The 23,322-nt window shown below is 38.7% G+C and overlaps 1 protein-coding gene across 1 annotated transcript; it reads left to right on the top strand.

Annotated features, from left to right (window-relative positions):
• LOC109849879 (zinc finger protein STOP1 homolog) lies at positions 4,555-6,087 on the top strand. The gene has a single exon (XM_020419763.1). The coding sequence runs from the start codon at positions 4,725-4,727 to the stop codon at positions 5,979-5,981; it is 1,257 nt and encodes a 418-aa protein (XP_020275352.1). The 5' UTR covers positions 4,555-4,724; the 3' UTR covers positions 5,982-6,087.

The following is a 23,322-nucleotide window of genomic DNA, read 5'->3' as shown; positions in this document are numbered from 1 at the left end:
CACATCGCCTAGTGGGTCACTATCTAATAAGTTTGACTATCAGAGGTAATTGTTAACGTGATAGTTATTGAACCTACCATACTACCGAAGAGGATTGGCTTCAGTGGTCGTGGTATCTTCCCCTTCTGACTGAGAAGATTGGGCTTGGTCCGATTGTTCAGGTTGATCCTGCCTACTTTGTTCTTTAGCTTTGACCCTGACAATAATCTTTTGAGCATGTTCCCCTTAAGAAATTAGTTGTCTCTAGGAATGATATTCTGTAACCCTCATTTGTGCTAGCAGGTCGGTCTGCAAGTTGTGTCGATAGGTCTCCACTAAGGTAGACTGTGTCATACCTGTCGGGCATAGCAAAGCCATGTTTTGAAACCTTTTGACGAAGGCTTTGACGGACTCCCTCTTCTTCTGTTTAGTAGCGAGAAGGGTATGAATGGAGACTTCTGTATCCTCTTCAAAGAATCTTGATAGGAAGAGTCTCTCTAGATCCGTCCACTTTTGGATACATCCCGCAGGCAGTTTTCAGAACCATTCAAAGGCAACTCCCTTGAGGGTGCCAATGAACAATTGAGCCAGTATAGCGTCGTTTGATATCACATTCCCAGTCTGTGACTTGAAATGATAGATATGATGGTTCGGTGATCCCGTGCCGTCAAAAGTTTGTAGTGTCGGGACCTCAAATTTTAGAGAATAAGGGGTTGTAACCAATTCGGTAGGATATGGCCTGACAACTCCCTCATCTTGGAGCTCGCTTCTGTTAGCAATGACATTGAGGCAGGCTTCCAATTCTTCCATTTTAGCCGATTGAGGATTCTGCTCATTCTCGGCTTCTTTCTCTTCTTTCAGATGAAGAGACTATGTGATGAGCTTCTTGATCAGAGGTCTCGTTCACTTTTTGTTTCACCTTCGATGTGGGCGATCCTCCTTTCCGGGAGGATTCTTGCCGAGGTTGCGACTCAGCTTTTTGGAAATTGGCTCTATTGGCAATGATCTGAGCCATCATATCCCGAAGTTGATTGATGGTTTCCTGTTATGCTTGGAGCATGGCCTCCTGCCCAGCAACCCTCTTTGAGAGATCTTCATGGTTTCCCGTCATATAGGCGAAGTTCTCATGTTCAACAAAAGAGCTTGATGATTGAGACTCTGCAATGGCCGAGTGTTCATCATCAAAATTAGTTCCTCTGGCTAACCTCCGATAGTTGACAGGAGGAATGGCTCCTATTCGCGTCCGAGTGCGTTGGTAGATTCATTCAAACTCGTTAGCGATTTCTCTAACGGTCGGTGAACGACTTGTCTTAGAGTCATCGGAACTAGGACCCGAGTCTTTCCCTCTACCGATCACATTGATAGTGACCCTAATATATTCGGTCTCTAGAGACTTCTTCTTATGCGAACATCGTCGTTGGTTGGGCAAGGCAACATGTGTTAATTGGTCGAACACCAACGGTTTGGCCGCATATGAGCAGCAGTGACATCCCGAGAGGATCGCAGAAATCAATCGTTCACATTGGAATGAACGAATGACTTGTTACATCGGTCTTTCTCCTGATATGAACACTCTCAAATCTGTTGCAAAGACTTGAGAAGAATTACTCACTGACCGTGAGGTTTGAACTGGAACCCCCAGTCTATGATTGGACGAGATTACTTCCTGGTGAGCATGGATATGGTTGAGATGCCTTGAATCCAAAGACTTCTTATATCCGCCCCTCGATCTAATCGTGCTCCACGGTATACACCAGGTTCTGTATTGGATTTCGTTACCTGAACGCATGCCTGATCTCCAGGTGTTGTTGGTGAAATGCGATCCTGAGGTCTGCATTTTACTGATGAAACGTAGTCTTGAGATCTGCATTTTGCTAATGAAACGCAGTCCTGAAGTCTGCATTTTGGTGATAAAACATAGTCTTGAGATCTGCGTTTTGCTGATGAAACGCAGTCTTGAGATCTGTGTTTTGGTGCTGAAACGCATACCTGAGAATTGCGTTCAATTTGTGGAACGCACTCCTGAGAGTTGCGTTTTGGTTCAGGGATGCACTCATGAGAGTTACGTTCTGCCAGATCAACGCAGTTTTGAGGTCTGCGTTTTGATGTTGGAACGCGCCTATGAGGGTTGCGTTTTATTTGGGAAACGCACCCCTGAGGGCTGCGTTTAACTTGTCCTATGCAGATCTCGTGTTGAGGCACAAATACGGAGCTCACGTTGATTGGAGGATCGGCTTTTTTGGAGTTGTGCCGAAGCTAAGTCTTCTCCTTCAGAGAGGGGACTGTATGAACAGTGCAACCCCCAAGGGAGACAGTCCTTTAATGAGTCGACCACAACTGGAGCTTTAGTCTCCTTAGAAACTTTGTGGATCTTACGCATAGCCTTGGGGCTAAGGGATCTGGAGGAGAGGGCCTCCTCAAACTTGGCTTGATCGAACTCGATGATCAGAATTTCAATGGTCATTTCAGTGAGCATGATGTCGGATTGCGCCACAACTTCTTCGTCAGAGAAGCTAGTCCCCAGCGGAGTCGCCATCTTTTGTTTGGTGGAAAATTTGAAGTAAATAAAATAAAAAAAATTGATTTGTATTCTCTCGATCTTAATTACAATTAGATATCCTGATTACAAAAGAGAAGAGAATTGGTTTGGATTCTCCCCTTTGTTTAATTCTGGATTCTTCACGGTAGCGATGGAGTGTCTCCCTTGAATGCTCACGTCGAGTTTGCTCTCCGTTAACGATCCAAACATTTTGATTCACTGGAACGGTATCTCCTCCTCACGATTTGACGCTATGGAGAACTTGCAAAACAAGTTTTAGAACTCTGGACGAGTTGATAACTCTGAACGAGTTTGAAACTCTATGAAAAAGTTGATTTAACCGAAATCGGTTTATAGCCAAAGATGAAAGCTCTCTGTTGTCGAACGTTGCTGAAGGATGAACGTCGATCTCCCCTTTGCTGCCAAGCCGAAGATCTCCTCTTCGCTGCCAAGTTTAAGATCCAAAAACCCAGCCGAAAAGAAGCCCTAAACTCAGTTGAGTTTACTGATTTTTATAGGGGATTAAGGGGGTGTAACCGCCCCTTAAATCACTCCTAAGTGGGGTGTAACCGCCCCTAAATCATGGGAAACGGTTTTGAAACCGTTCAGCTCCTGTTGAATGAGTCTAACAACGCCCAAGTTGACGTTCAGGACCCTAACTCAGCATTTTAGACTGGAGACGCGGAGTTGGGCACCCGCTGGATATTGAAAAATGTGAGGGTCACCCGTTTGATGTTGAAAAATGCGAGGGTCGCCCGCTGGATGTTGAAAAATGCGAGGGTCGCCCGCTAGATATTGAAAAACGCGAGGGTCATCCGCGTTTTGTTTGTTGAGGGTTGGAAACGCAGAGGTCGCCTGCGTTTCAAGAACTAAAACGCAAAGGTGAATTCCGCGTTTTAGAATGAGCTAATGACTTATAACTTCTTCTGTAGAGCATTGTAAAGACCATTGTTGAGTGATCTTTGCCTTGACTGTTTTGGGGTGTGAAAATCGTCAGATTGTAACTTTCATCATCGGTGTTTGATGGGGGATTAGCTATCTATTATGATTTTTAGACAGCCTACAATTGTAAACCCTATTTGTATTCTCTTTCTCTCTATTAGTAAAATCTCCCCCCTCCTTGCCCGTGGACGTAGGCACATTGCCGAAACCATGTAAATTCGTTGTCTTGTTGTTTGGTACTTGAGTTTTGGTCATTTTGATTACTTTCTTCTCGTTCGTTGGTTTGTGATTCGTCCGCTGCACACAACAGATATCACTACGCTCATACCACATGCATGTCACGCCCAGACCCACATGCCCGTTGGCACGGTATAAGTTGTGAGACCATCTGAGTATAACATGTTGTTTGGTTCAATCCACCTCCAAATTGACTTGCTATTTAAATCCTCCCTCTTCATTCTCCGATGTGAGACTAAACTTGGGATATCATGCTCTCTATCTGTCACAGATTCAGATGTTTTTTCGATACCAAATAATAGTGGAGATATCATTACGTTTTAATCCAATCATTGATGATTTGATGCATGGTTGTGATTTGTCTTTTCAGTGTAAAATAGGAATAAATGCAGTTCATAAGGATATGATAAGTGATATATATAGAATGAATTACAATTGCTCATAATAGTCAATTAATCAATCAATCAATGATTTGAATTGGATATAGTGGTCTTTTTACTATTTTTTTGATATGCAAATGAATCTCTTTGCTATTTATATTGATATAAGGTGGAAGGGCATTCTCTCTCTCTCTCTCTCTCTCTCTCTCGCGGAGGGTACGTATATAGAATAAAGTCTAATTTAATGATGTCTTAAACATCAAGTGAGTTGTAGTGAGAAATTCTAATAGAAAAGTATAATATGTTATAGTTAAATGAGTTTGTCTCTTGTGGGCTTGGTAGGATTTGAGGGAGGTTCAAGTAGGGATGTTCTCGAGTTCTGAGCTGACTTCTCATTTATTTAGAAATAAAATAATTTCTTAATTTAATTGAGAACTTAATTAGCTAAGCATCTTCCATTCGACCTAGACAAGAGGTTGAATCATACAATTATTTCTCTCTCCTCCTCCTCCTCCTCCTCCTCCATCTTCCTGGCTAGTTTCCGACGCTGTTGTCCCACGTAATCATTTGATAATTCACTTGTGTACGTGGTATAGCCTGATTAAGTTGGGATCGAGGTAGAACTTGAATAAAAATCAGAGGAGATTATGAATTCAGGAGGAGGGGGCAGCAGTGACAGCTCATGCTTCGACTCTTGTCAAGGCTTCCTGCAAATGTATGAAGGTCTGGAGGAGTACTGCATCTCGCCGCTGCCCTTGGGTGCTAGTATTAATACCTGTTCAGCTTCCAATTTGGTTTCCTTCTCTAACAACTCGAATACTAGTCTCGTACATAGCCTCTCTGTCCTCAGGGAGATGGTACAGCAGCTGCAATCCCTTGTTCCCACGATGATCAACACCTCGCCTCATCATCATCATCATCATCATCATCATGACGATCAGCAGAGTCTTGACGCTCCCAGCACAGTCTCCCGTGCTACCTCCCTGATCCAGGATATACTCGCCGCTGCATCCTCTTTGCCTTACGCTTTCCAGCAGTTTGTGGTTCTATCTTCGAGTCTGCAGCGCAATGAATTAGACCACCATCTACATCAAGCGACTTACTTTAATGCTGAAGCAACTATAGCTGACCGTAATCAGCTTCCTAATCCTCTTCAGGGTTGCAATTCGTCTGAAGCGGAGGCCGTGGTTGCTGCAGGAGGCGGTGGAGTCATATTTGCGGCTAGTACGAGCAACGAAACCCTGAGATACAGTGGCACTTGTAGTTACTTCAAACGCAAGGAAACAACAACAGAAAAGAATGAGGATGATGAAGATGGTTTGATCGTAGAGATGGACCCTGCAGATCTGCTCGCCAAATACACACACTTCTGCCAAGTGTGCGGAAAAGGGTTTAAGCGAGACGCAAACCTAAGGATGCACATGAGAGCACACGGCGATGAGTTCAAGACCAGCGAGGCTCTATCAAACCCCATCAACAAACTGAAGAACGGGAGATTCGATGGAGAACTAGAAATCGATGAATTAGAAGGAGACGAGCTTGGAGGGGGGCAGGAGAAAAGTATAAAGAAGTATTCGTGCCCGCAAGAGGGATGCAGGTGGAACAAGAAGCACACCAGGTTCCGGCCGCTGAAGTCCGTGGTATGCGTTAAGAATCACTACAAGAGGAGCCACTGCCCCAAGATGTATGTCTGCAACCGCTGCAACCGCAAGCAGTTCTCGGTGCTATCGGATCTAAGAACCCACGAGAAGCACTGCGGTGACAACCTCCGATGGAGATGTTCCTGCGGAACTACCTTCTCCAGAAAAGACAAGCTCATGGGTCACCTCGCCCTCTTCCCTACTCATTCTCCAGCTCCAGCTCCCAACACTACTGCTCGTTTTATTCAGGCGCCCCATTCATAAGGCGACTATTAATAGCTAGATCCATATTCGTGTGCGCTCCTGCACGCCCACGGAAAATTGTGCAATGTTACTCTCCTTGATTTGTATGTTTAACATATAATAGTCCTGTCTCGTGCCTTCGACATTAGTCAATAACCACCTCAAGCAAAAGATTAAAGAGTTTGGATTGTACACTAATAACTCATGCAAAATGAGTTTTTGATATTCTTTCTGATTTCTTACTAAAGTTTGCCCATAAAGCTTCAACACATCTGTTACCATTGTATATAAACATGTAACTGGATGTTCAAATGTATAGTGGACCTCAATTAATTGACGTCTCCATTTCATAATTATTCTCACAAATCACTCCGTATAAACACTTTTAATAGTAGTCTTCTACTATGAATTAGATAAACACGTAGCTGATTACTGCTCGAGTATTAATGCTCTCTTTCCATCCTTTGCAGGATAACGTAATTAAAGACAGGTAACTAGTAACCCTGTAATTATATGAAGCTAGAAGTTGTGGCACAATATCCCTCAACCTTTCTGTGCTGCTCACTTAATTAGTTTTCTTTGCTTAGTATGTTTTGAGAAGTAGGTTCTGCTGAGGATCACATGGATCAGGCCACTTGTTTTGGAGGGGCGGAAGTACCCATTGGTTGCCATCGATGTATGAGATGTCCAAGAATGGAGTTGCTCCGCTCTCATCCGACTGCTTTGAGTAAGAAGCTCTCAGTGTGTTGTTGGCTCCTGGTCCCGTGCATTCGTATTCACCAAAGTAGACTAACCTGAAAGTTGTTCGATTTAAAACATTTGTGAGAACCATCTATAATCATCATCATATACATAATTATCATACTTTATACCTGCATCATATATGTTTCTACTAAAAACTTGAGTGTACATACGTACAAGTTCTTGTTTGAAATAGATAATTACTAAGGCAACAATGGATAGAATTGACAGAGCTCATTTGCATAGACTATTTACAAATTGTGAAATTAAAATATTTAAGAAGGTAGCCTTCATAACTAAGCCAGTCCATGTTGCATGTATTCTCTCAAGCAAGTGGTCATCCATTGTCTGACAAAAGCACCTCCATGCTCTTATCAAATTTAGAAGCACCTTAGAGTGCCTTAGAAATTCCCTTTACCATTTTGTATCATGAATCCTTCTGTGTGACTAGTTATTAGTCAAGAAAGCTGATACTTACAACAGAGTTGTAGTAATTAATATAATGTGTATTAACTGATCCCTTGTCGAGTACTTGTTCATAAGTTGTATGTAACCTCTAATAATGTAAAATCGCATTTCCACAGTTTTAACATTTCTAGTTTTCAATTAAAAGAAAGAAGAGTAAATAGAAGGTTTAAAGTAAGCTTAAGTGCATGTTCAGACTGAAGAACACCGAGCATTAGTTTCCCAAGCAAGCCATATAAATGTGTATATCGTTTGTCAGGCTCTTTTTAGCCAAAATTAAGCTGATATCCATATATAATTCCAATATTTCTCCATTCCTTAGATCACTATCTTCAACATCTGGTGTATGTAATTTGGAGTATACCTCTAAAGAATTTCTGTATAAATTTTAAGAATGTGTACACAGAAATTCAAGGAAACTAATGTGTACACAGAAATTCAAGGAAACTAAGTATGAAAGTTGAATAAATAGCAAAAAGGATCAACCACAGACTGATCTCTGGGGGGATCGTTCCAGTCTTTCCATCCTTGGTAGCATAAGGATGTTGGTGATTCGTCCTATCGACAACCTGTCAAATGAACCCTCTCGCGGAACGTGCTCTCCGGATCTTGTGTTGAAAGAATGCAAGAAGAAATCACAACAAATAAAATAGAAGAGAGACACCAAAATTTTAATGAGGTTCGGCAACTTGCCTAATGTTAGGAATATTAGCTGTTCAGACAAAGATTAACGTGAATTTTAAATAGTTGATTATTAAATCAGATAATATCAGATCACTATTGTAACTTAAATAGTTGATTATTAAATCAGATAATATCAGATCACTATTGTAACTCAGAAATGAAATTGAATCAAACGAAAATAAATGAAAGTTAGAAATCAGATCACTATTGTAACTCAGAAATGAAATTGAATCAAACGAAAATAAATGAAAGTTAGAAATACGGCCTGATGGTCGAGGCGTGCAAGGAACTGTCCTAAGAATCTAATTGCCCCTACTCGTACAGGGCTACGCGGCAAAAGTTTTCGGAGATATAACGACCCTCGGTCAGGCGACCTCCTTCTCATCGGCATGAGCTTCAAAAAGGCTTTGCGAATTCTTCTCGACTTTCAAGGAAACAATAATGATTTAACAACAAGAACACGAAGATGAAGAACAGAGAAGAGGAGAGAAAATGTTATATTTTTCTGTGTTTAACCCTTGCAAATACCGGTATTTATATAGGTTGGGAGTCATGTCCGTTATTGCACAAATCCTGCTAGCCGTTTCGTTATTTAAGTCCATAAATCCCGCCCATTTATTTAGTTAGCCGTTTTCATTTTCGTAGTCAAATGATTAACACGTTTTAATTGTTTAGTTCGTTTTAATTGTTTAACACGTTTTAAATTTTCCAATTAGCAAAAAAATAAAAATTCAAAATGTAGCAAGTTAAGAGCCCCTCAATCCGAAGCTGCATTCGTGTTCACCACATAACCTTTGCTTTCTTCTAGGAATAAGAGAGAAGAGAAAGGCTTATAAACACCCTTTCTTCCTATTTCATTTCCTATGTGGGACTAAACTTTCCCACTACAATGTCAAGTTTTAAGTTATACTTTATTATAACTCCAACAATCCCCTACATAACTTAAAAATTAAAATAATTTAAAATTAAGAGTAAAAGAAGAACTTTGAAAATTAAGAATGCTGGTTCCCTTATACTATGTAATAGGTGGAGGTACCTTTCAGTTTGAACCTTCACTTAGTGACAGCTGTATAGATCCATGAGAGCTTGGTGAGCTACACCTTGAACCAGTCCCATTTATCGGATTTCTACAGAAAGCACACATAGTACAGTTTTGAAGAATTCTAAACGGGTTGCTCTATTATCGGCCTTGCGCATGTATCTTTCATGTGTGTTACTAGGGAGAAGCCCTAATCCCATAGCCGCGGCCTCACAACTACACACATATAGGTGAATCCTAATAAGGATGCAAGCAAGTAAGCATCCTGCCTCATGGGTCTTGAATTCAATAAGAGTTTAACTCAACCTTTCACTTGCTTTTTATAAGCACTGATCATTCTAGGGATGGGAGCAAATAAATTCAGTGCTCCTCACAATTAATCACTCGTCCAGTTTGTTTCTACCCATTGAACCTCTGCGAGGTTGGGTTGCCACTGTAGTAATTTTTCTTATGGGCTTAATCTCATCCACCTCGATGATTCTAGGATCACTGTCCTAGATAAGCCTTTAGTTAAGTGATATGCAAGATTTTCTCTGATCTTACAAAATCTAAGCATATTACATGGTTTTTCATCTTATATCTCAAGGATTTATGTTGCACTTTCAAGTATCGATTCATCTTCACATTTGCATTCTCTTGATGACATTTGTCAATCGCTGACCTGCAATCACAATGAATAGAAATAGCTGGTAATGGTTTTTGTATTAATGGAATTTTAGTAAGTAAATCTTTTAACCATTCAGCTTCTATACTAGTAGTATCAAGAGCTATCATTTCTGATTCTGTTGTACTTCTATCCATTACAGTTTGTTTAGTAGAGTTCCAGGACACAGCTCCTCCTCCTAAAAGGAACACAAAACCAGTGGTGGATTTTACATCTACTGAGTCACTAATCCAATTTGCATCTGAGTATCCTTCTAATACAGATGGATAACCTTTATAATATAAACCATAGTTCATAGTTTCTTTTAGATACCTCAAAATTTTTTCTAGAGCATCCCAATGACTCTTATCAGGATTTGATGTATATCTACTAAGTCTATTTACTTCATAAGTAATGTCAGGTCTGGTGTAGTTTGTCAAGAATCCTAATGATCCAATTATTTATGCATATTCTCTTTGTAATTGAGGATAACCTGTATTTTTTTTTAGATGTACATTAGGATCATATGGAGTAGAAACAGGTTGACAATTTAGATCATAAAAGTTCTTAAGTATTTTCTCTATGTAGTGTGATTGTGACAACACATATCCATTCTTATTTTTCAAGATTTTAGTGTTAAGAATTAAATCAGCTTGACCTAAATCTTTCATGTCAAAATTTTGTGATAAAAAATATTTGATTTCATTTATGCTTTGTATGTTAGAGCCAAAAATAAGAATATCATCAACATATAAGCATAAAGTCATAATTTTGTTGTTATTATCTGTTTTATGATATACACACTCATCTGTTTGATTAATTAAAAATCCATAGGATAGTATGATCTCATCAAATTTTATGTGCCATTGTTTTGGATCTTGTTTGAGACCATATAATGATCTAATAAGTTTGTATACTTTCTTCTCTTGTCCAGAGGCAACAAATCCCTCGGGTTGATCTATATAAATTTTTTCATCTAAGACTCCATTTAAGAATGCAGTTTTAACATCCATTTGGTGTATTATAAGTTTGTGAATAGATGCTAAAGCTATAAGGACTCTAATAGTAGTAATCCTAGCTACTGGGGAATAGACATCAAAATAATCAATATCAGATTTTTAGGTATATCCTTTAGCTACTAATCTGACCTTATATTTATCTATTGTTTTATCTGGTCTAAGTTTCTTCTTAAATACCCATTTACATCCTATAGTTTTACAGCCTGAAGGAAGATCAGTTAGTTCCCAAGTATGATTTTGAACTATAGATTGTATCTCATTATTTATAGCTTCCTTCCAAAATGGAGTATCTACTGATTTTATTGCATCTTCAAATGTAATTGGAGAATCTTCTACAAGTAATGCATAGAAATCTTCATGGACCTTTTCTGTTATAGTTCTTTTACTTCTCTTAGGCTCCTCTGGACTTTCTAGTGGTCTAATTTGTTTAGAACTAGTTTCACCTTGGTTAGAACTAGGATCTGAATTGTTAGAGCTAGGACATGTGTTGTTTACTCTGGTCTTGTAAGGAAAAATATTTTCAAAGTAATGTGCATACCTAGCTTTAATTATGGTATTGTTGGCTATCTAATTAATATCAGAGTTGATTATTAAAAATCTATTTGCATTACTATCAGAAGCAAAGCCAATAAATATTCCATCTACAGTTTTAGGGTCAATCTTCTTTCTCTTATTCTCAGGTATTTTAACTTTTGCTAAGCACCCTCACATTTTTAGGTGATCTAAATTAATCTTCAAAATTGTGTAAGGTGTTTTATCAGAATTCTTAAATGGAATTCTATTTAGTATATGGCAAGCAGTCATGAGAGCTTCTCCCCACAGATTCTCTGGCACACTAGAATTAATTAACATTGAGTTTACCATGTCCATTAAAGTTCTATTCTTTCTCTCACCTACTCCATTAGATTGAGGTGTATACGGAGCAGTTATTTCATGAATGATTCTATTCTCTTCACAGAATTGTTTTAATTCATTAGAAGTATATTCACCACCTCTATCTGATCTTAGTATTTTAATTTTTTTATCCAACTGATTTTCAAATTCTGCTTTATATATTTTGAATTTGTTTATAACTTCATCTTTGGTCTTAATTAGGTAGAGGTAACAATATTTAGAACAATCATCTATAAAAGTTATGAAATATTTGTTACCTCCTCTAGATGTTCTTCCTGAATCATAGACATCACTATAGATGAGTTCTAATATCTCAGAATCTCTATAAATAGTTTTAAAGGGTTTCTTAGGAAGTTTAGTTTCTACACATATTTTACATTTTTTATCATCTTTTATATCAAGCTTTGGAATTATATTGAGGTGCATCAATCTTTTAATTGAATTATAGTTCACAAATCCTAATCTTTGATGCCAAGTGATAGAAGGTTCGATATTCAAAGCCATTGGAGATGCAAGGGTAGAATTCTTAATATTTAATTTAAAAAGACCATCACATAAAAATTCTTTTCCAATGAAATTCAACCCCTTAGTTATTATAACTTTATTTGATTCAAAAACAAGCTTATAGCCTTGTTGCACTAACCAAGATCCGCTAATCAAGTTTCTCCTAATGTCTGGTATATGATGGACATCCTGTAGGATCAAAATCTTATCAGAAGTCAGCTTTAGGTTGATCTGACCTATTCCAGATACAGGAGCCATATTATTATTTCCCATTGTTACAGTTCCTCTACTTGAGACCCGATAGGTGGAAAACAAAGATTGATTAGAGCAAACGTGAATATTAGCTCCAGTGTCAATCCACCAATCATTTGCTTGAAAGATCATGTTTACTTCAGGGGTGAAGAGAATAGACCTGAAAGCAGTCTCAGCTGAACTGGAAGTCATCATGTTTACTTATGACTTATTAGGTGAAGGTCCTCCATTCCTAGGCTTGGGTGGTTCTGTCTTCTTGTAAAATCAGCCCTTAGCAAGGTGGTTGGTTCGTCCACAAATGAAACAGGCTCGACGTTCAGCTCCTTCCTTCTTTTGAAAGTGGACAGGGTTCTTATTTTGATGAAAGGATTTCTTCTTAAATGTTTTATTTTGATTTTGATGGAAGGGACGTTTCTTGTATTGGGGAAAGGATTTGGATTCAACATTGTTTACTTTGGGTTCTTGGGGTTGGATTTTATGACATTTTTCTCCCTGAGTCTATGTTGCTCTTTGATTCTAATGGCATTCAACACTTGCTCTAGGGTAAGATCTCCTTGGGTGTGGTTAAGGTTTTTGGCAAAATCTGACCAGGACTCGGGAAGTTTGTCTATAAGACAGTCTATCTAAAATGTTTCATCTAAGATAGATCCATTCATTTTTAATTGGTGAACTATATGTTCGAATTCATGAATTTGCTCATTCATCGGTTTAGAATCTACCATTTTAAATTTGTTAAAATTAGAAGCTTTAAATCTTTTAATTCCCATATCATCTAAATCATACTTTTTCTCTAGTGTTTCCCACAGAACTTTAGTATTAGTTATAGTATAATATATATCATATAACCTATCAGATAAGGCTCCTAAGATTCTGTGTAGACAATGATACTCTATTTCTTAAGGTGTTCTCGGGATAGGAATGGAATCTGTGGAGGAAGATGAGGAAGATTGCCTAGTAACTGGTCTAGATGAAGATGGGTTGTCTGGTTTCATGGCTGTTATTAGATTTAGAGTTGTTAGCCAAAATCTCATTGCCAACGACGAAAATTATTCCCATCAAACTTCTCTGGTTTAGCCGACATAATTTCACTTGTAGCCATGATCTGATGATGAATGAATAATTTTGTTATTATAATGTAACATATATGATTTAAACATTCAAACAACAGAATCAAGTATAGCATGTCGGTTTTATAAGATGTAGATTGTATTAACATAACAAACATAATACGAAACAGAATACTAAACATGCTAAATATGATATTATTCTAAACATCTCAATTAGATTCTTGGATTGTTAGGAACATTAGTTGTTTAGACAAAGATTAAGTGAATTTTAAATAGTTGATTATTAAATCAGATAATATCATATCACTATTGTAACTCAGAAATGAAATTGAATCAAACGAAAATAAATGAAAGTTAGAAATACGGCCTAATGGTCGAGGCGTGCAAGGCACTATCCTAAGAATCTAATTGCCCCCTCTCGTAAAGGGCTACGTGGTAAAAGTTCTCGGAGATATAACGACCCTTGGTCAGGCAACCTTCTTCTCGTCGGCACGAGCTTCAAGAAGGCTTTGTGAATTCTTCTCGACTTTCAGGGAACCAACAATGATTTAACACCAAGAATACGAAGATGAAGAACAGAGAAGAGGAGAGAAAATGTTGTGTTTTTCACTGTGTTTAACCCTCGCATATATCGATCTTTATATAAGTTGAGAGTCATGTCCGTTATCGCATAAATCCCGCTAGCCATTTTGTTATTTAAGTCCATAAATCTTGCCCATTTATTATAGCTAGCCGTTTTTATTTTCACAGCCAAATGATTAACATATTTTAATTGCTTAGTTTGTTTTAATTGCTTAACAAGTTTTACATGTTCCAATTAGCAAAAAATAAAAATTCAAAATGTAGCAGGTTAAGAGCCCCTCAATCAGAAGCTACTTCTCCACTCGAGTTTGAAACTCGACAAATTTGCTGAAGGCTTCATATTTAGATTTTAGCAGGTAGATGTGGTAGAAGCGAGAATGATCATCAATGAAGGTGATGAAGTACTTCATACCGCCTCGAGTGACGAAGCTTTTGAAGTCACAAGTATCTGAATGAATTAGATCCAACAGGTTGGTACTTCTTGTGACACTTGGAAATGGCTTCCTTGTCAGCTTTGCTTGCACACAAACTTCACACTTATCAGGTTTGTTACCCCCATATTTCAGAAGTAATCCTAAGTTTTCCATGCTAGACAGTTTTCTATAATTTACATGTCCTAGCCTATTATGCCATAATACAGAGAAGTAAGCAGAAGAAGATACTTCATTTACAACTGAGTTGGATATAATAGTATTGATCTTATACATGCCATCAGTATGATATGCATTGCCAAAATACATTTTCTTAAATGATAACACATCATTTCCTCCTTGGAAATCCAACCTCATACCTGCATCATACAGTGGCTTCCAGAGACTAAATTCCTGGCAATTGAGGGAACATGCTTCACATCATTTAATATGAGAGTCTTCCCTGAAGAGAGAGTCAGCACCACCGTCACAGTTTCAAGAACATGAACTACAGAACGATCAGTCATTGATACATTCTCTTTGGTAGCAACATAGGAAGAGAGCAGATCTCTATTGTAGCAGACATGACATGTAGCACCTGTATCTAACCACCAATCAGAGATGTTGTTGGGAGTTGTCACTCGAAAGAGCATAGCCACATAATTGTTAAGTTGATTAATATTGTGTATTATTCCCTTCTTTGGTGCTTTGCAATCCTTGTCAAAATGTCCTTGCCTCTCATAGTTGAAGCATTTGTCGCTCTTCTTGAAATCTTTTTTCTGAACATTCAGGTTCTTCAAATTATGGTTTTTCTTTTTGTTAAAAAACTTCTTTTTCTTAGAAAAAGAACTGGTACCTGTTTGGGTCAAAAGTTGATGTTTTTATTGTCATTGAATTCATTACAACCGTTTATCGATTATAAGTTTAAAAAAAAAAGAAAAGTCGATCTTTTTATAAGATCTTCTTACACAATGAAAATAAAAAAATTATAATTTTATCAAACAACACACGGATCTTATTTATTAGTCTCTGTTTTGTGTGGAATCTTTGCATGTGCCAGGGTCGTTGATATCCGTGGACCGCCTCGGATCAGATCTGGTTGATCGGAATGAAAATAAATACTTTTGCTTCACAAAGGATACAATCACAGAAGTGATAATCTCGACCAAGTGAGAATACAACTCTTCTCAAGATCAAGACCAAGCCTGATATCAAGGAATGGGGGAAATGGCACTTCAGATCTCTCAAAATCCACTCTTTATGCGAAGGAAATTGCCAAAATCTGCTAGCCTTCGCTGAAATTCATGGCTCTTGGCTCTACAATTGGGCAGCACCTCCTCCTCTTTAATTATATTTCGCTCCTTATGAAAGAAGGCCCTAGGCTTATATTTATAGGGCTTCGGAAGCAGAGTATTTGGATAAGAACAAGAGATTTGAATCTATCTTCAGTTAATAATGGCCTAACCATGTTTATGGATAATACCCAAGCAGTTGAGACACTCTGGAATGAGCAAATCCTAAGAAAATAGTAAAAACCGTCAAAAACATGTCTTGGGGGTTTTTGGGCACGAGTCAAGCTTGGGTGACTCAGCCCTGTGCGACACACCTCAAAGTGACTCGGAATTTTCGAGACAGTTTGTACTGTCTTTGGTATTTTGGTTTTAACTCTCTCGTCCGATATCGGAATGAGGTGATTTAAGATGTGTTAGAAATCTGGCGAATAGAGATACAACTTTTGTCTTTTGATCTTTTCTAGATTCGATGAGAGTCACATTTAAAACAACATTTTTTTCGTGCGAGTCACTTCAAGGTGACCCGCGCAGGTGCGGGTCACCTTAGTGTGACCCTCACGGTAGTTTATTCTTAACTCTCATGTCTGACCTCAGAATGAGGTGATTCAAGATACGTTGGAAAGCTAACGAAGAGTTCCACAACTTTAATCTTTTGATCTTTTCTAGATTCGATGTGAATCATATTGAAAACAACACTTTTTCATGAGAGTCACTTCAAGGTGACCCACACAAGTGCGGGTCACCTTAGTATGACCCATACAATAGTTTGTTCATAAATCTCGCGTCCAACCTTAGAATAAGATAATTCAAGATGCGTTGGAAAGCTGACGAAGAGGGCTACAACTTTTGTTTTTTGACCTTTTCTAGATTTGATGAAAGTCACATTGAAAATAGTACTTTTTCATGCGAGTCACTTCAAGGTGACCTCCTTAGTGTGACCCTCATGGTAGTTTGTCCTTAAATCCTATGTCCAACCTCAGAATGAGGTGATTCAAGATACGTTGAAAAGCTGACAAAGAGAGATACAATTTTTTCTTTTGAGATTTTTTCGGATTCGAATCGCATCATGGTCAAAATGTCACTTCTTCGTGTGGGTCACCTCGAAGTAACCTGGTTGTATTTGCTTCTTCGTTTCACACGTTTCGACGTTTCACGTGCGTTCCTTCACTGACTTGCTTCATACACTCATTAACTTCTTTACGGGTTTGAATGATCCTTTTTGACTCGAATGATGACATTCATTATCTTCTCTTTGTCTTGAACTATGTGCGGATACCTATAGACATTTTTAGACACCTACAAATATCCCCTCCAAAGTATTTTAGACTCATTCTTTTATAGAGGAGTTTAGAATACTTTGGATAAGATAGGCCTTGTTTTCAATCTCTTTAGTATTTTGTCAAGGAGATCGGGTAGAAATACATGCGAATAACTTCAATTCTTAACTTCTTCAGCCTTCAGTCTATTTAGTATTTTGTCGAATAACTAAAATTCTTTCAGTGCTGCGTTTATCGTCTAACCATTGCCAAAATCTTGAACTGAAGTGGTGCGTAAGTTTTTGAACTTAGCTCGTGTTATTGAGTTGACATTGAATTGATCGTCTTCGTCGGAGTTTGTATTAGAATATGATTGAACTCCCCAGAATCATCCTTTGACTTTGGAACTTTTCCTTAACCTTATTTTGGCAAAGTCTTCAGCGCGCTGACTGGCGTTGACCTTAATTTGTGATGCGTTGATCAATGTTGACTTTCATTTGCAACTCATTGACCAACGTTGACTTTCAATTACAACGCGTTGACCGATGTTAACCTTTGCTGTAACACGTTGATTGACGTTAACACAGTTTATACTCATACATTTACTAGAGTCTACACAGTTTAAGCTTTTAAGACATTGAAACATGACGGTCCTAAATGTTGGGGCTGCTGGACCAACTATTAAAGCTGATTCATCTGTATGTATGGATCTTATCCTGAGGTTGTTGGACGCTCAAATCATGAGACCAACTAATGAAGCTGGTGCGTCAATGACTCTTGCATTTATAGGATTTTTGTCAAACCCTTAGCCATCAATGGGTTTGATAAGTCTTTACTGACTACCGTTTGAGTCGGACTAGCATGCAGATTGTTTAAGTTCATTATAGATGTAATAAGGTTAGAGCGCCTTCAGTGCTCAACTACTTGATTGAGGAGGAATTCAGATCTACAACTCTGACTTCATTGGACACTGCAGCGACAACTTGGGCGTTGATCTTTCTGCGCTTGCGAGGAGAGGAGGATCTGGAGGAGGAGGACGACAGATACTCCTCAAACTTCTGTTGGTCGAACTCATATTCGACCTCTTCATCAACTGGGATCTGGATCCAAGGTTATGACATGACCGCCTCTGCAGAGAGGTTGTTGGCTCCCACTGTGGTCGCTAGCATGTTTGGGTTAAAAGTTAATGTTTTCATTATCATTGAACTCATTACAACCATTTATCGATTACAAGTTCAAAAAAAAGAGAAAAGTCGATCTTTTTATAAGATCTTCTTACACAATGAAAATAAAGAAAATTATAACTTTATCAAACAACACAGATGCTATTTATTAGTCTCTGTTTTGCGTGGAATTTTTGCCTGTGTCAGGGACGTTGATATCTGTGGACCGCCTCGGATCAGATCCAGTTGATCGGAATAAAAATAAATGCTCTTGCTTCACAAAGGAAACAATCACAGAAGTGATAATCTCGACCAAGCGAGACTATGACTCTTCTCGAGATCAAGACCAAGTCTAATCTCAAGGAATGGGGGAACAGGGCTTCAGATCTCTCAAAATCCACTCTTTATGCGCAGGAAATCGTCAAGATCTGTTAGTCTTCGCTAAAATTCGTGGCTCTTGGCTCTACAATTGGGTAGCATCTCCTCCCCTTTGACTATATTTTGCCCCTTGTGAAAGAAAGCCCTAGGCTTGCATTTATAGGGCTTCGGAAGCAGGGTATTTGGATAAGAACAAGAGATTTGACCCTATCTTCAATTAATAACGACCTAACCACGTTTATGGATGATACCCAAGCAGTTGAGACACTCTAGAATGAAGAAATCCTAAGAAAATAGTAAAAAACCATCAAAAACACATCTTGGGGGTTTCTGGGTGCGAGTCAAGCTAGGGTGACTCGGCCATGTGCGACACACCTCAAAGTGACTCGGAATTTCCGAGATAGTTTGTACTGTCTTTGGTATTTTGGTCTTAACTCTCTCGTCCGGTCTCGAAATGAGGTGATTCAAGATGTGTTGAAAAGCTGACAAAGATAGCTATAACTTTTTTCTTTTTAACTTTTCCATATTCGATATGAGTCACATTGAAAACAATACTTTTTTCGTGCAAGTCACTTCAAGGTGACCCGCACAGGTGCGGGTCACCTTAGTGTGACCCACATGGTAGTTTGTCCTTAACTCCCACGTTCGATCTCGGAATAAGGTAATTCCAGATGTGTTTGAAAGATGATGAAGAGAGCTACAACTTTTGTCTCTTGACCTTTTCCAGATTTGATGTGAGTCACATTGAAAATAACATGTTTTCGTGTGAGTCATTTTAAGGTGACCCGCACAAGTGTGGGTCACCTTAGTGTGACCCGCACGGTAGTTTGTCCTTAACTCCCACATCCAATCTCAGAATGAGATGATTTAAGATGCGTTAGAAATCTAACGAAGAGGGCTATAACTTTTGTCTTTCGACCTTTTCTAGATTCGATGCAAGTCATAATGAAAACAATACTTTTTTTCGTGCAAGTCACTTCAAGGTGACCCGCACAGGTGCGGGTCACCTTAGTGTGACCTGCACAGGTGCGGGTCACCTTAGTGTGACCTGCACGATAGTTTGTCCTTAAATCCCACGTCCGAACTCAGAATGAGATGATTAAAGATGCATTGGAAAGCTGACGAAAAGAGCTACAACTTTTACGTTATAAGATTTTTCAAATTCGAATCGTATCATGGTGAAAATGTTACTTCTTCATGTAGGTCACCTCGAAGTAACCTGATTGTATTTGCTTTGTCATTTCACACATTTCGATGTTTCATGTGTGTTTCTTCACTGACTTGCTTCGTACGCTCCTTAACTTCTTTATAGCTTTGAATAATCTTATTTGACTCGAATGATGATATTTATTGTCTTCTCTTTGTCTCGAATTGTGTGCGGATACCTATAGGTTTTTTTAGACGCCTACAGTACCCTTCTCAGAGTTAGCAGTCACCATGTTAGCAGACGCCTTCTGCTTAGCAAGGAGCTCATTCTTCATGCGAGTTCGAATCTCGTCCTCAATCTGAATGAACCTCTTCAAATCAGACAGAGTCACTTGTCTTTTCCTTCTTCGAATGTCCGTGGAGAATAGCATCCAAGATGGAGGAAGATTGTTGACAATTGCACCAAAAATAAAGATTTGACAAAGACTGATCTTTTCATCCTTCAGCTTCATAACAAGCTTTTCGAGTTCTTTAACTTGAGGCAAAACCTCAGTGTTATCTTCAAATTTAAAGTCCAGAAACTTTTCAATGAGATGATACTTGGACAGCTTCTCCTCATCCTTGTATTGCTCCTCCAGAGCATTCCAAATTTCCTTACAGATGGCTTGTTGGTATAAGCATCTGCCAGATGATCAGTAAGGTAGTTAAGCAGTCCTACAAAAATGATCATTTTTAGCCCAAGAGGCTTCAGACTCAGAGTCTTCTTCAAAGTTAGGTCTCTCCTAAGAAACCACATAGTAGATTTTCAGGAGTTGCATCCTAAAAATCACTTTTTGAAGCCATACATTAAAGTTAGATCCATCAAAGTTTTCTAACTTGAGACAGTCCACTGCAAGAGTCCTCGCGAGATCCATGATAGATCAAAATATTGCTTTAAGATTATTGGAGATTATGGTTAAAATCTGGAATTAAACAGAGAAATTTTGATGTGCTGTAATTTTAAACTTTTTTAGTTCACTTCTGTGTGTTTGTGAAACGCTGTGCTTAAAGTAATATTTGGCCTACTCCGGTGTAAGGATCCTAAGGCCAAACTACTTCCAAGAATAGCAATATAGTACTCTAGTGTGCACCAACCCAGTACTATCAAGATCTCCTCGATCTATAAGACCTTTCGGTCAAGGCAAAGATCTCCTCGATCTATAAGACCTTTCGGTCAAGGCAAAGATCTCCTCGATCTCAGAACCTTTTAGTTCAAAACCTTTTAGTTTCAGGGTAAGTTTCTTCGAGCATAGTTTCTGTAGTAGCAGCATAACAACAGCAACAACGTTAAGATCTTCTCGATCCAACGTTCATTTTCCAAGTTTGCGTGAAGAGCCTCACAAGAGCTTCCCAAGAGGCACTATTTATAGGCCTCTAAGACCAACTCAAGAGTCACTCGCAATTAATATGACTGTTACAATTCACAATGGCAATTATGATTATAACATCAATACATTAAATTACTCTAAATGTTATTGTAACTGCTGCATGCAGTAACTCCTGAATAAGAGGCAATCAATGAATGCGTTACTACGAAACGCGAGGGTCACGTTTCAGCAAATCAAACAAACATTGACTATAGGACGAACCTCGTTAAACAGGCGAACCTCGTTTGACGAGTGAACCTCATTTGACGAGCGAACCTCACCAAATAGACGAACCTTATCTGACGAGCAAACCTCATTAAACAGACGAACCTCGTTTGACACCTCACCCCGATGCATCCGTGCGAAGTACAAAGTACGCCTAACAAAGAGCCTCAGCCCGATTAGCCCCGATCCGCGACCCATTGGCCCATGACCCATAGCCCACGACCCACGACCCACGAGAACTTATGAGGGATTAATTAAAACAAAACACTTCTTAGCTTGCCGTTGGCAAACCTCGAATAAAGGACCTTTTGAAACACCAAAACTTTAACTTTCCACCAGGCTACTAAGCATTTATGAAAAGTATTTATAGTTAATATATATATATATTGAAAACTCATTCTGAAAAGCGGTTTTGACCAAAAAATCCAACAATCTCCCACAAGTTTTTAAACTAGTTCATGTTTATGGTACCGTCGTTTCAGTCGTTGTGCATAAGGTAGATAGCGCAAGGACTTGAATCCCCCTTAGTATATATATATATATAGTTTGAAAACTCGTTTTAGAAAGCGGTTTTGACCAAAAAAATCCAACAACTTGATCGTTACCCGAATGAGCAATGACTTTGTTCAATTTAGAGTGTGTGTGCATGTGTGCGTGCATGTTCATATGTTTCTATCCAGAGTATGAATAGTAGAATGAAAATCTAATGAACTTGTATGTGTAAATGGTTTTTGCTTACCGCATTGCAAATAGGTTAAAATTTAATTATTTAGAGAGTAAAAGAAAAGTAATAACATGTATACTCCAGAATCGATAATTATGAGCGTCCTATCTGGACTATAATCAGGCACAGAGTTAATGGCCTCCTGCACATTGCTAAAGTTGGCGCATCCATTCTGGTCTACAGTGAGGACAAGGGCTGCACTATGTCGCGATGCAATCTGAGATGCCCATCTTGACTCATCACAATCGTCCACTCTTTGCTTTCTATTCCTATGGTGTATACCGTGTATTTGAGTGCTCGGTCTTTTTCTTATTACCAGACCAAGGTAGTGATTATCAATTGTAGAGGTAATGATATTAGTTGGAGGAAGAAGTTGAGTGGTAAGTTGAGGAATGAAAAAGGAGATGAGAATGGTGATCATCAAGAATAGGGGGCTTGCCAACCCTACTAGACAGAGAGACCCGCATTTTGCTTAAGTTAGAATGGTTTGTCCTACTGCTGGCTGCTCAAGGAAAGAATAACAAAGTTCAGTGAGGTAGCATTGTATCTGATTTAGTTCTATATATCTTGTTGTTATGTATGAGATAGTATAGATCAATTAGTATTATATATTTATACACGGGCACTATTTGTTTGAAAATTTGTAAGACAAAAATAAAAGAATTGAATTTGATTTTATTCTTTCTAACTGCTTAGAAAAAGAATGTTTACAATTCTCTCAATCTCGAATACAATTTGAATTTCTTGATTACAAATGAGAAGAGAATTGATATAAATCCTCCCCTTTGTTTAGGACTAGGTTCTTCACGGTGGTGATAGAATGCCTTCCTCGAGTGCTCGTGTCGAGTTTGCTCTCCGTTGATGATCCACACGATCTCACTTCACTGGAACAACTAACTTACGTGGCAAGTTTGATTAAGAACTCTTAACGAGTTTTGTCACTCAGAACGAGTATCAAACTCTATGAAAAGAGTTGTTTGAACCGAATAATCGGTTAATAAGCCAAGTGCATTTGGTGTTGCTGAAATTGAGAATGCCGATCTCCTCTTAAGTCAAGACGAACCAACCTTAGCTGATCACTGGGTGATTTGATTCCAAAAATGCTAGCCTTATGCCCAAAAATGTCTATCCTTAACTCTGTTGAGTTTGTTGAGATTTATAGAAAGATAAGGGGTTGTAACTAACCCCTTAATCCGCTCCTACATGGGCGAGATTCCCTCAGATCGTGGGAAAATGGCTTTGAAGCTATTCAGCTTGTATTTGAATGAGTCAAATGCCTCAAATTGGCATTCTGGAGACGAACTCTGCGTCTCAGCCTTGGGACGTAGGGTTGGGCATTCGACTGATGCTGAAATGCAGGGGTCGCCTGTGTTTTGAAGCTAAAACACAAAGGTCGCTTTGTGTTCTGAAGTTGAAACACAGAGGTCATTCTGTGTTTTGAAGAGATTGTAGGTTTATAACCTCTCCTGTTA

This window comes from Asparagus officinalis, chromosome 7, assembly GCF_001876935.1.
Source record: "Asparagus officinalis chromosome 7, Aspof.V1, whole genome shotgun sequence".
NCBI lineage: Eukaryota > Viridiplantae > Streptophyta > Magnoliopsida > Asparagales > Asparagaceae > Asparagus > Asparagus officinalis.
Note: the sequence above shows the minus strand (reverse complement) of the source record. Positions and strands in the feature narration are given on the sequence as shown.